At 40.0% G+C, this 14,208-nt stretch overlaps 1 protein-coding gene across 5 annotated transcripts in view; it reads right to left on the minus strand.

Annotated features, from left to right (window-relative positions):
* DIXDC1 (DIX domain containing 1) overlaps positions 2,643–14,208 on the minus strand; it is a 79,417-nt gene continuing 67,851 nt past the window's right edge. For 4 of the 5 annotated variants that reach the window (XM_018059787.1, XM_005689437.3, XM_018059788.1 and 1 more), the window contains 3 exons: positions 8,874–8,979; positions 7,626–7,734; positions 2,643–5,927 (listed from right to left, as the gene is read on the minus strand). In XM_018059787.1, the coding sequence (XP_017915276.1) occupies positions 5,847–5,927; positions 7,626–7,734; positions 8,874–8,979 (296 nt within the window). In that variant the 3' untranslated portion in view covers positions 2,643–5,846. The remainder of the gene's footprint in view (positions 5,928–7,625; positions 7,735–8,873; positions 8,980–14,208) is intronic. The other variant, XM_018059786.1, reaches the window with a different exon arrangement.

A 14,208-nucleotide genomic window follows, 5' to 3' on the forward strand; every position in this document is an offset into this window, starting at 1 on the left:
GAGGGGCTGAGGGTGACCCAGAGCGGGTCAGGGCGACTACTATAGAACGACGAGGGGCGGGGGCGTTCCAGCAGGCCGAATCTGGGAGGATTAGGTGTGGGGAGGAGTGGAAAGTGGTGGGCTCGGTGGCGAAGGCGTCGCTGGGGCGGGGGGACAGGACCTGAGCGCCGTGACGGGCGCGGTCGAAAGGGAGGGGCCTAAAAAGGCGGCAAGAGCGGGACTGCGGGAGGTGAAGTGGTCAGAGGTGGGCTGAGGGGCCTGGCCCCGCCCTGAGGATGGATGGGAGGGGGCTCCCGGCCCAGCCGGGCACCGAGAGCCTGCTAGGCGCTCTGGCGGAGGGCCGCCCGAGGGGGCATCTGTGCTCGCCGGCGCTCCCCCAGCTTTAGCACACCCTGTGGCCCCCAAGTCCGGGGCCTCGCTCCTCGCAGGCTGTACTGGGTGACAAAGATTCAAGTTCAGGATTGTAGCCCAACAGGAAGCGGGATGATTAGGTTTTCCAGCCAAATGGTGTGAAGAGCAGCTGAATGAATGGAAGCTATATCCCCACATTCAAGAGTGCTGTAGCAGGATTAAGCATCTTCTCTGAAGAAAAGAAGTTTATAAAACAGATTTCCGATTTTAATTTGCCGTAGAATCCTTTCCAGTTACATTTGTTACACTTCTACTGTCGGGTTCAGTTCAGTTCAGTTCAGTCGCTCAGTCGTGTCCGACTCTTTGCGACCCCATGAATCGCAGCACGCCAGGCCTCCCTGTCCATCACCAACTCCCGGAGTTCACTCACACTCACGTCCATCGAGTCAGTGATGCCATCCAGCCATCTCATCCTCTGTTGTCCCCTTCTCCTCCTGCCCCCAATCCCTCCCAGGATCAGTCTTTTCCAATGAGTAAACTCTTCGCATGAGGTGGCCAAAATACTGGAGCTTCAGCTTTAGCATCATTCCTTCCAAAGAACACCCAGGGCTGACCTCCTTTAGAATGGATTGGTTGGATCTCCTTGCAGTCCAAGGGACTCTCAAGAGTCTTCTCCAGCACCACAGTTCCAAAGCATCAATTCTTCGGCGCTCAGCTTTCTTCACAGTCCAACTCTCACATTCATACATGACCACAGGAAAAACCAAAGCCTTGACTAGATGGACCTTTGTTGGCAAAGTAATGTCTCTGCTTTTGAATATGCTATCTAGGTTGGTCATAACTTTTCTTCCAAGGAGTAAGCGTCTTTTAATTTCAAGGCTGCGGTCAGGTTATCATCCTATAATTGGATAATAATCTCATTTCTGAGCTGAGGATGGCATTAGACTAGAAGGAAACGCGTGCTGTATTTATATCTCGTAAGTCCCCAGTATACAGATGTTCAGAGAACATCAAGAATATAAGAAAACCAACATTTTAAAACATGTTAAACTTTGCAGGTAATTAAACGTTTGGGAAAATAAGGCAGCCAGAAGGCACTATTTCATACCTACTTATATTGGAAACTTTAAGTTATTTACTATCTTTATAACAGAAAAAGAATTGGAAAAGTCTAGCTATCCAAAAATGAGGAAAAGATTAAACAAGTACAGTTGTCTAACAGAATGATATGCAGGGAGTACAAATGAGAAACAGAATTCCCAGATTAAATGGAAAGGCATACCTGAAATAATATTAAAAGTAGAGCAATTATATTGTTAGCAATTATGTAAAACTACTTATGAATAGCAATTGGAAGAAATAATGGAAGAATAATTGTGATTAGTGAAAGGGCTTATACTGTATAAATTATTTAAATGTTTTAACAGTTTTGAATTGGCTAAGATACCTTACTACAGTATTTCCACTCTGAATTTAATAACTGGATCTAAATTACTTTACTATAGCCTTTGTACAAGATGATCTTCAGTTTGTTGTTCAGTTACTTAGATAGCCTTACTTCAGCCTTGTTGTTTTCATTTTTCTGTGCATAGCAAGTTCACATTTTGAATATACTTTTGACAGATGTAGCTAAATCATGGGAGGGCACAGGTGAAACAGTCCAGGAGTGGTTAGTTTACCTCAGAGGTAAGCTGGGAATAATTAGGTTTGTCAAATAAGCCCTCTGAGACTTGTAGAATATTACTGATATCGAATGGGTGAGATGTAAAGAGGAATTAGTTGGTAGTGAAAGTTCTTGACATACTTAACATAATGATGGAGTAACCCAATTAAAATGGCTTGTAATTAATAGATGAAAATAATATAATTGGAAGGCAAATGAAAGCACCCAGGGCTAAAACTTTAGATATATAAAACCTTTAAAGTAATAAATAAAGGCTAAGTTTTAGGAAAGCAGCTTTCAAATTAATTTGGAGGTTCTGGTTGTTTTATACATTTCCGAAAGCCTCAGTGTTTTTTGCTTTTGTGTTGGAGACTGTTTTGTCATAGTTTAGAGTCTTGGGTTCTTACTTGTTTGCATATTTACATAAAATGTCAAAAGAAGTGCTAAATAACACTAGAAATACCAGTAGTAATATCTGCAGCAATAAAGTAATCCTATCTCCACTCCCCAAGTAATGAGTAAACATGCTACCAGGGAGATCACTTGAGGAAATTTACTTTCACTAAATGTGAATGGCTTTCTTGATTAATTTCAGTTGATAATAAACACAAGTGAAAATTATGAATGGTATTTAGTTTGCAAACTCCATTTTATTCATAGTTTGTTTCTGCGTTTTTTTTTAAAAACTAGTTCACAAATCTGGTACATACAGGCAGTTAAAACTGGTTATCACTTTGATAATCAGAAGCCTCTGGTATAACACAATCTTTATGAAAACGTAAAACAATACATGATAGTAATCTCTTCGAAAGCAATGGTTGCAAACATCCATGTTTCTAAGAAAATATAACTTTACATATATATTTTAAGCAAGCTATACCCTCTTACATAAATTCAGACAATAGAAGAAGTGTGCAATCATAATGCTTATTTTATGGGGGAAATGAAAATTATTATAATTATGACCTAAATGTTTTAAGTAATTAGAGTCCTCTTGGATTGAATATAGGGCATAAAGATAACTTCCTTAACGTACAACCATCCTGGTCAAAAAGAGCTGAGAAGTTGGTCAGTTAGTAGGATAGCCATGTCAGTACCAAGTAAATTTAACCTAAATTCTTTAGGTAGAAATTGTAAAATTTTCCAATTCCAGCTACTTTAGTTAACTGAGTGAGAACAGTCTTCAGTTTTTAAATGAAGACTGTTTAAGGAAATGAACTTTTTATTAACTTAGCTTTTATGACAGGGTCACTTTTTAAATTGGGTTTAGAGATTATTTCATGAGCTCTAAACATTCCTAGTTCTTTAGTTTTCTCAAAGAACTTCAGCGGTAGCAGGATGGACTGTCCCACACAAATGCCAGCAGGGGGCAATACTCTTAAGTCAAAAGGTCTCCTATATATCAAATAGGAGACTGTTCAAACCAGAATGAATCAATGCACACTCCTAGAATAGGCTCCTGTTTAGAAAGTAGAATGAGGATTACCAACACATTTTACAAAAACATACTGGCGTGCCATCCTGTAATGGGGGTGCTTCATTATTACCCATGGCCTCTGAGGTTAATGAGCTATGAAATCAACTTAAGCTTTCTGTGGAGGAACCAAGGCCACGCAGCTTCTTTTCCAAAGGACACAGAGATAAAAGACAAAGAAGGTAAAGGACTCTGAAAATTTGCTCTGATTTAATTTCTTCTGAAAATTTAAATTTACATAATGGAAAGAATGTTTGCTGAAAGAATACTGACAAAACTGATTTAACATTCAAGATAAATTGTACTGAAAATACAATAACAAATTTTAGTCTGATAACCCTCATGCTGTCTTACAGCAAAACACTAAAATTCACGCAGCAGAGAAACTGGTGATGGGAGGACTTTTTCTCCAGACTTCCTGGGGGGCAGAAAAGAAAAAAAAAAAGGCAAATATACTGTTTTCTTCTGTCTGCTTTTGTAATGAATTATTCTTGCTTTTAACTGACTTTCCCAAATTGTCCCAGTCATTTCTTATGAGAAATCATTCTTCAGTAGGAGGAAACCAGGTAAACTTATATGAAAGACATCAGGTATCTTTTGAGTTCCTTCTGTCAGCTAAAGGAGCCATCAAAGAGGTTCTATAAAACTAACTCCACAACTAAAATGGCTGGTAGAACTGGAACAGGAGTTATCATTAGTATACCTGTAATAAAATAAAGCTTGTTCTGAAACCACAAGGGCTGGTAAGAAGAAAGAGCCTGTATAAAAGCTACTGGGTTCCCTAGAAAATGGATACAGTATACAGAATGTAAGAATATATAGAACTCACACTCAAGTTATAAAAATAGACATGGTTCTTGGACAAAAAGCAAATGAGTACAAAAGAATTCTCCAAACATGAACTATTTTTAAAAGACGCATCTATATAAAACAACAAAATGTCATGTCAGAGCTCCAACAAGTAGTCTGTTGAAATGGCTGAAAAGGGGAGATGAACTTGAGACAGACAGGTCAAGAACCCAGATCTGTCTGACTCTTCTGCTTGGCAGTGTACATTGGTGATCACAGGCAGACTGCTTTGGAGACTGATATATACATATATATTTATAGTATATATTTATACTGACTATATATATATATATCTGATTGGTTGAATGAATGAGAAAACTCAAGATACTAAGTAATCTCTGAAAGTTTAACTCTTTTAGCTTCTACACTTGACAGTGTTGCACATGAGAAAGGATTCTTGGTTTTTTTCATCCAGAATCAACCCTGCCATTCACATCTCATGCCCCCATGGTTTCTATTGTGCCCTAAAGGATCAGCCTAGACTAAATATATAATAGAAAATAACTCTGGCCTTGACATCGAAGAGGGGCAGACCAGTAATTCATGCTCAGTACTTATAAATCACAAACACTGAAAGTAATGGTTTGTTTCCTTTCGACTGCAAAGGAGATGCCATGGGCTAAAGAAAAGTCATGAGAGAAAGAAAGTCAAGAAGATATGGGTAGCAGCACCTTTCCATACCCGCCTGGATTTGAAAGGAGATTTTCACTCCTTATTCCTTTCAAACACAAAGTTCATCAGTTAGAAGGTGGGGCGGGAGAGGGGGGAATGGCTCTAAAGTTAGAGAGTCCACAGAGAAAAACAAGCAGTACATGAAATATGCCTTCTGTGGGCTAAAGGACAAGTTGCAGAATCAGTTAAGACGCAAGAGGCAGCCCAAGGTCTTAATTATGGTTTTAGCATAGTACAGCACAATATGGGCAGCCCTTTTTCAATCCAATTAACAATTCAGCACCATCCACGTCCAGTCCAAAAAAATTCCTGAAGAGTGGGCTTTCATCTTTGGTACCACCTTTTGAGTTATTCTTGGTTTGCAATAGCTGCAAAGAAGCAAAAAAGCTGGTACCTCCACCTTGTCCGTGAGTACAAATGCTGGGACCCTGATTGCTGCAACCACTGAGGCCAATTAAAATGAAAATAATACTGTAACACATAGGAGTGATGCATCCAGTTCCCGGGTTCCAGATAATAGCAGCCATCCCCATATAGGAGCGGGATCATCCATCCCCGTTGGTTAAGGCCTTCGGTTTTTTGTCCGCAGAGTAGAGTAAAACAGTGTGTTCCCACGGACAAGGAACTCCAGAAGAACCCATGGTCTACTTTTGGACAGAGATTTTAGCTGCCACACATGCCAGGCACACAAACAGGACTGGCCCATGGCTGTCACACTTGGAGAAGCTTCTGTTTTGGCAGCACAAACTTCCTGTGTATTCTGGTTTTAGTCCTCTTTCCTGAGTGAAGCAGCCAGGGTGTGCCAACTTCTGCAAGTCCCCAATCTAATACTCAGCATTAATTTTCTCCATGGTCTTCTTCTACCCAGGCCACAATTTTCCCTTCCCATCCAGGAATGGCATCATCATCGTGGAAAACCTAGAAAAAGAAAAAAAGCCACCATGAAAAAAAATTAGAAGATAGGGAGGCCTGCTACACATCTGTGATTGATAAAAAAAGATCCCAAACATAAAGGATAAGAAAGTGTAGAGGAGTCTTGAGTTAGAGCCTGTGTTCCTTTGGTTTTGTCCCTAAAGTTACAACTGGTAAAAAAAAAAATATATATATATATATATACACATATGTAATGACCCTTCAACAACACAGAGACAACACTCACCCCCTTCCCTGCCCTGGCCCTGTGCAGTCAAAAATCCACATATAACTTCACAGTCAGCCCTCCATATCCACAGTTCTGCATCCTCAGATTCAACCAACTCCTGATCATATAATACTGTAGTACATATTTATTGAAAAGTGTCTGCATATAAGTGGATCTATGCAGTTCAAACCCATACTGTTCAAGGGCCAATTGTGTATGGTGTATATACGTATGATTTATATATCCTTAGTTCCACATCTACAAAATGGTAAAAGCACCCCTCTAATACTGCTTTGCTCATAGAGATTTATAAGATTTAATAAATTACTAACCATAGAGCACTTTAGGCTTCTCAGGAGAAAGCAGTACTATAAACATTTAAAAGAGAAGGAGGAGAATAATAATAAAAGAGAAAGGGGGAAATTTTGGTCCCGGGCATTGTAAAGAAAGGGTCAGAAAAAAGGCTAATCTTAATGTGTGTGTGCAGTCCTTTTCATTCATTTATTCATTTCCTAAGTCGCTAATAGAACAAGATTATTAAAACAGTCCAGTGAAGAAATTTGGTTGTTTTTTTTTTGTTTGTTTGTTTGTTTTCTTTTTTGTGGCTGTGCCATGTGGCATGCAGGATCTTAGTTCCCCAACCAGGGATTGAACCTGTGCCCTTGAAGTGGAAGCAGGGAGTCTTAATAACTGGACTGCCAGGGAAGTCCAGAAAGTATTTTCAAAATAAAAGATTGGCAAAGCCAATCAGTGGTTCATTCTGTAAACACTGATGAGAGCACAGAACTCTTTTCAAAAAAAAAAAAAAAAATCTGTTTCTGGCAGATGTACTATAAAGTGCAGGCTAAGAAAATAGACAAGGACTGAGCATAAGCATAGGTGACTGCAGAGTCTCCTCATTTTCACTTTCTGGGAAACTAGCACCACAATCCACCATTTCACACATTCACGCAGTTTGTTTCTTTTGCTCTGCACAGGAAGCAGAAAGTTTCCTAAGGTTTGGCTAGAGAAAGAAAAAAGACCCCAACGCCAAGCTTTTCTTCAATGTGGGTTCTTTATTTTCCCTAACAAAACTTTTTCCTTTTTTTTTTTTTTTTTTAATTTTCTGGCCATACCCCGGGGCATGTGGGATCTTAGTTTCCCAACCAGGACTCAGAACCTGCACTCTCTGCTTTGGAATCATGGAGTCTTAACCACTGGGCTGCCAGGGAAGTCCCCAAAACTTTTTCCTTTATAAAATAAAAATTCTAAGTTTGATCAGAGAGACTAAGTCCATGAACTAATGAAGCTATCAACTTCTTGGGCCATTCCCTGCAACTTCTCGGTCTGAAGTAGTCAACCGGCTTGAGGCACTGGGACACTCCACTGCCCTGGTTAGGGAATTCCTGTATTTCTGGGTACTAGATCTTAAGCAGGAATCTGTAGAGTTCAAGAACAACCAGCAATACCACCCAGACTCCCTGTGGGTTCTGTACCTCTTCCTTGACAGTGCCAAACTCGGGATCCAGTGCTTTGAAGTGATACCGATGATTTCCTTCCCGGTCAATAGCCGCTTTAAAATCCTTCAGTGTCACCTCCCCCAGCCTGCAACAAAAAGAGAGAACACTAAAATAGACTGTTTATCAGTGGGTTGAACAGATAAGATGTTAGTTTTAAACCCAGGCCCCTGTCAAAGTCTCTGCTGGGAGAAATAGCATGGCCTTGTTAGGTCACTGCCCTTGGTAACTCAAATGATTCTATTAGCAGAAGCTAGGGAGTTAGTCATGGTTAGGGAATGTAAAGTGTGTTAGTCGCTCAGTTGTGTCCGACTCTGTAGAATTCTGCAGGCAAGAATACGGGAATGGAAAAAAAAGAATACTGGAATGGGTAGCCGTTCCCTTCTTCAGGGGATCTTCCTGATCCAGGGATAAAAGCTGGGTCTCCTGCAGTGCAGGTGGATTCTTTACCATCTGAGCCACCAGGGAAGCCCCATTAGGGAATGTAAATAGCATTACAAATGGGACAATCTGAGAATTTAAAATAGATTTACTACTTTGACAGAAGCCAAATCACTTTTTTTTTTCTGTATCACTCTGGAAATAAGACACAAAGTGTCTGCAATCTAATTTGTTAAACTATCAATATGTCTAAGTTCTCTTGATTTCCTTCTTTGCAGCAATTCCATTTCTCCAGGCTGGGAGAATTCAAACTATACCACTTTGCTTCAGAAAGCTCCCCTCTAACTCAGACCCTTTAGGAACAGTAAATCTTAACACCTCTCTCAGCAGTTGGTTCCAAAGATTAAAAATCTTTATTTCAAAGCCATCTACCTTAGAAAGGAGTATATTAACTGAAAAGTTTCAAGGTTTTTAACATGAATTCTCTTTAGATTAGTTGTAGTCATCCAATAGCAACAAAGGTCAATAAGCAATAAATAGCCCTGGAATGCTAGGCTGTAATCCATAGCTCTCAGCAGAAGCTATTTTGAGCACTTAAAAAACTGTTATTCCTGACTTGGAGCATCTTTGTATATCAGGACTGGAAGCAATATTGTGTCTATGCTGTATAGCAGATCCTGACGCGTCCCTTGTAATGCTGAAGGTTAGTGGTGAAGCTGGAACTCGAATCTCTATTTCCTGTGCCCCTCTCACTACACTGCTACACCTTGCAGCTGGTTAGGTGGGCAGTAACTAATGATTCTGCATTCCTGTCCTTTTTAAAGAAATAATGATTCAGAATCTCACCTCTTTGGTATATTAACCATGAAGGGTGTGAGTGACCGGTCAGTGAAATAGAGCACTTTCGTGCAGGCGCTGCTGACAGTTGGAGAACTCTGTGAGTGAGGCAACTCTGCAATCAGAGAGACACCTTGTGGTCAGAACATTCAGTTTGCTTCCAATAACCCATCATTTCCAGTTATTCAAAATGTCCCAGGAGAATGAAGCTGCCTGAGGTCATTAGCACAGTTTTGAAACCCTTGCCAAACACCTTGTCCACAGGGTGTGACCCACAGGAAGTCACCGCTGGGGCCACTAAGGTAGGAGGTGCTTTGGACATAGATGCTATCACAAGGACCATCCCTTCTCACCTGTTCCAGGTGATTCTAGCAGGGGAACAGCAACTGTTCTGACAGGCACTGCTGCCAAGAGTCAAAAGAGGTCAGAGAAGCCAGGCAAGATTTCAGGGAGGGGACTGCCCTGGTAGCACAGTGGATAAGAATCCACCGGCGAATGCAGGGGACACAGGTTCAATCCCTAGTCTGGGAAGATTCGACATGCCACGGAGCAACTGAGCCTGTGCACCGTAACTGCTTAGCTGCCGTGAGGCATGTGGAACCTTCCAGGGCCAGAGGTCGAACCAGTGTCTTCTGCACTGGCAGGTGGATTCTTAGCCACAGGACCACCAGCATAGTCTCAGTCCCCACAGTTTTTAACTCAGATTTCTTGATCCATACTTTGTCTCTCTTCTTTGTACAGGTACTGATAGAAAAACTTAACCAGTGAATTACTTGTGATTATGAATTTAAGAGAATAGGAGAAGAGACCAGTTAAAAAGTTTTATCATCAGGACCAAAAACAAACTTTTACTAAAACATCTCCTGCAATTCCAGATACACAGGTTTTCCTAACTTATTCTCAGCCATTGATCCCAATCAAACTGGCAGCAACCAGAGAATAGTTCTAGGAAGACTTTTTATTTTTTTAAATATCTGCTTGTTCGGCTGCACTGAGTCTTAGTTGTGGTGAGCTTAGTTTCCCTGGGGAATATGGAATCTTAATTCTCCAACCATGGATGGAACCCCAGGCCCCTGCACTGGAGGGCAGATCCTTAACCACTGGACCACCATGGAAGTCCCCAGCAAGGGTTTTTTTGTTTGGGGTTTTTAAGGCTTTTTTTTTTTTTGGCTGCACCTCAAATTCTGTGGGAATCTTAATTCCCTAACTAGGGATCAAAACCAGACCCTTGGTGTTGAAAGTGTGGAGTCTTAACCAAACTTTGTGGTTATTAACCACCAGGGAATTAACCACCAGGCAATTCCTAGGAAGAGGTTTAAAATAAGGAAGTAGGAGAGATGAATAACACAGAGAAGAAAAACAAGGGAACATTCTCTCTTTGCACAGTAATCAGTTAGTTTACAGAATTTTTTTCAAAGAATGCCATTTATTGAAATGGCTCCTTTGATTCCAGCACCAAGGGCCTGGCACACAGCAGCTTTTTTAATAAAACATTCACTTTTATCATTAAATTTTATGATTTATCTTTTCATTCATTCATTCAACAAACAATTATTGAGCACTTACCATGTACTAGATTTTGAGAATATAAAATTAATCTCAAAGAGTTTATAGTCCAGTATAGATGACAGGTATGATAACAAATAATTGTTGTTGTTGTTACTTAGTTGCTAAGTCGTGTCCAACTCTGCAACCCCATGGACTATAGCCCACCAGGCTCCTCTGTCCATAGGATTTCCCAGGCAAGAATACTGGAGTGTGTTGCTATTTCCTTCTCCAAGGGATCTTTCAGACCCAGGGATTGAATGTGTGTTTCCTGCTTGGCAGGTAGATTCTTTACCACTGAGCCACCTGGGAATCGCCCAAAAAATACTTACTACACTAAAATCAGATCTGTACAAACTGCAAAGGAAGACCAAAGATGGAGTAGTTAATTCTACCTGGAAGAGGTCAGAAAGTTCCCTTAAATTGTTTAAACAATTTGAGAATTGTTAAAGCACCTAAAAAAATGATCATATGTAGAATTTGGAAAAGGCATTCCAAGAATGAAGGATACTTATAAAGGCATGAAAAAGGATCACGTATCTATAAAAATGAAAGTTGACTAGTAAGGCTTGAGCATTATACTTTGGGAAGTAATGGAAAATGAGGATAATAAGGTAGGCACGGCCCAAATCACAAAGGACTCTGCCAGGCTAAGACATTTAGATATTAGTCTTAAGCTCTAGGGAGATGTTAAAAGGAACCGATATGATCAGACTGGCATTTTAGAAAGGTCAGTCTAGCAGCAAAATAAAGGGTTGGATGGGAGAAATTCTGGAAAGGGTGATCCCATTAAGAGGCAATTAAAATAATCTGAAAGGCTTGGAAGGGTAAGATACAGCCCTGGAGCTAGAGAAGGGATGAATTTGGGAGACCTTTAGAAGGTAAAAGTCTAAGTACTTTGGATATAGTTGAATGTCAAGGACAAAAGAGAAAGTGAAAAATAACCAAAATTTATGATCTAGGAAATAGATTCATGGTAGTTACCTAAGACAGGGGAACAGAAGCGTCATCCATTTAAAATGTTTACTGGGTGCCTATTATGTATCAAGAACTAGAGACGCAAAAATAGTGAAAAGTGAAAGTGTTAGTCGCTCAGTTGTGTCCGACTCTTTGCAGCCCCACGGACTGTAGCCCACCAGGCTCCTCCTCTGTGGGATTCTCCAGTCAAGAATATACTGCAGATAGGCCTTTAAGGAGGGATTAAAGTTAAATGAGGTTATAAGAGTAGACCAGTTCTCATCCCAAAGAACTGGTGCCCCCATACAAAGAGGAAGAAACACCAGAGCTCTCTCTACCATATGGAGACTCAGCAGGAAGGTGACTGTCTGCCAGCCAGGAAGAACACCCTCCCTCAGCAAATCTGACCACATTGCCATCCTCATCTTGGGACTTCCAGCCTCCAGAACTGTGAGAAAATAAACTGCTGTTAAGCCACTCAGTCTATGGTGTTCTGTTATGGCAGTCCATGCTGACCAATAAAATGTTATACACACACTTTGGGTGAACTGGAGGGTAAGAGTACATCAGATGCCACACAGAAGTCTGGTAGATAAACACAGGTGTGGTAAATAGGTCGCTGGTGACATTAATGAGAGGACTTTGGGGTGACTAGTGAAGAAGGCCGAGTTAGACTGCACAGACTCTGAGTAAAAAAGAAAAAGCATAATGAGAGAGAAATAGTCTTACTCCACTTTAAATCATATTGATAAAATGATCACTGTTGTTCCAGGGTGACATTACTATAGAAGTTATATATGGAAACCACAGAGGGAGTTCTCTGGTGGCCTAGTGGTTAGGATTTGGTGCTTTCACTGTGGAGGACTGGGTGTGATCCCTGTTTGGGAAACCATCTTGTATGCTGTGCAGCGCAGGCAAAATATACATAAATAAAGTAATTTTTAAAAATCTTGAAAACCTGAGAGAACAAATGACCCAGAAACACAGCGTTGTGTATATGTATGTGTAAATAACATACATGATTTTAAAAGGCATCAGAAATCAATTTTAGCTTTTAACTGACATGTATGGTTCATTTGGAGTCAGTTTTTTATATGTAGTATGAAGTGTGGCTCAATGATCTTTTTTTGATGTGGGTCTTTAATTGTTCCAGGACGATTTGTTAAAAAGCCTACCCTTGAGCCATCAAATAGATTTTGCACTATTATGAATAATCAACTGGTCAAATTCAGTAAGTCTGTTTCTGAACTTTCTATTCTGTTCCAATGATCTCTGTGTCTATCTATTCACTCATAATACACTGTGTTGATTACTCTAACTTCATAGTTAGTTTTGAAATCAGGTACTGTGGCCCGCCAACTCCTTTGTTTATTTTTCTCAACTTTTTTTTCAAACTATTCTAATCTCATCCATGTAAATTTTAGTATCAGCTTGTTTATATCTACAAAAAGTCTGACAGGACTTTAAAAAATATTTATTGGGCTGCTCTGGGTCTCAGTTGTAGCACTTGAGATCTTTGATCTTTGCTCAGTTCAGTCCAGTCACTTAGTCGTGTCCAACTCTTTGTGACCCCATAGACTGCAGTACACCAGGCTTCTGTGTCCATCACCAACTCCCAGAGCTTACTCAAACTCATGTCCATCGAGTCAGTGATGCCATCCAACCATCTCATCCTCTGTTGTCCCCTTCTCCTCCTCCTCCTCTTGCAGCATGCAAATTCTTAGTTGCATCCGCTGGGATCTACCCTGACCAAGATCAAAACTCAGGCACCCTGCACAGAGGTCTTCACTACTGGACCACCAGGGAAGTCCCCTATTAGGATTTTTTTTAATTTATTTATTTTAATTGGACGATAACACTGTTAGGATTTTTATTGGAATAACATGAAGCTACAGATCATTTGGGGAGAATGAACCATCTTCACAAGGTTGAGCTATATTTATCCCATCAAACAAGGCTGTTTCCCAATTACTATGATACTGATAAACAATAATTTTGTAAGTGGTAAAAAAAAAATACCTATGTCATAAAAACCAGATTATTTTTAAAATGTACCATCTCCCTTGTTTCTATTTGTTCCATGTATTTTTTGTTCCTTTTCTCTTTTCTCCTCTTTTTCTCCCCCACCTTTGGAATGTGTGCATATATGTACATGCATATCTGTATATACATATAGGAGCTTCTCTTGTGGCTCAGATGGTAAGAAACTGCTTGCAGTGCAGGAGACGTGGCTTCAATCCCTGAATTAAGATTCCTTGGAGAAGGGAATGCGACCCACTCCGGGATTTTTGCCTGGAGAAAACCACGGACAGAGGAGCCTGGCAGACTACAGTCTTATGGCATTACAAAGAGTCGGACACAACTGAGGGACTAAGCACTCACACAGACATGTATGTCTTCAAACCCCAGTATGTTTAGGTTCTCAGTTTGGATACATCATTTCAACATGTAAATAATATTTTAAACAGTGAGATATTTTACTTTTTTTTTTGGTACTGGATTATTTTTACAATTTATCTCTGCTATTAATTTTTTATTTATTCTTTAAAAATTTAGTGGTCGTTCTTAGATTTATATATATATCTTTAGTCGGTCAGCTTTCAAATGATATTATACCGCTTCACATGTAAGAACTACGGAAGTTACAACAGTAGAGTCCTAATTCTTCTATCCTGATCTTTGTATTACTGTCAAATATGAAATAAGCCAGTAACACATCAATACTATTTTTGCTTTAAACAGCCTATTATCTTTCAGAGTAATTAAAAATAAGGGGTAAAAAGTCTTTTATATTTTCCTTCATTCTAACCACTTCTGTTTGTATATCTCAGTTCCTCCCATC

The sequence above is a fragment of the Capra hircus genome, chromosome 15 (genome assembly GCF_001704415.2).
Source record: "Capra hircus breed San Clemente chromosome 15, ASM170441v1, whole genome shotgun sequence".
In the NCBI taxonomy this organism is placed as follows: Eukaryota; Metazoa; Chordata; class Mammalia; order Artiodactyla; family Bovidae; genus Capra; species Capra hircus.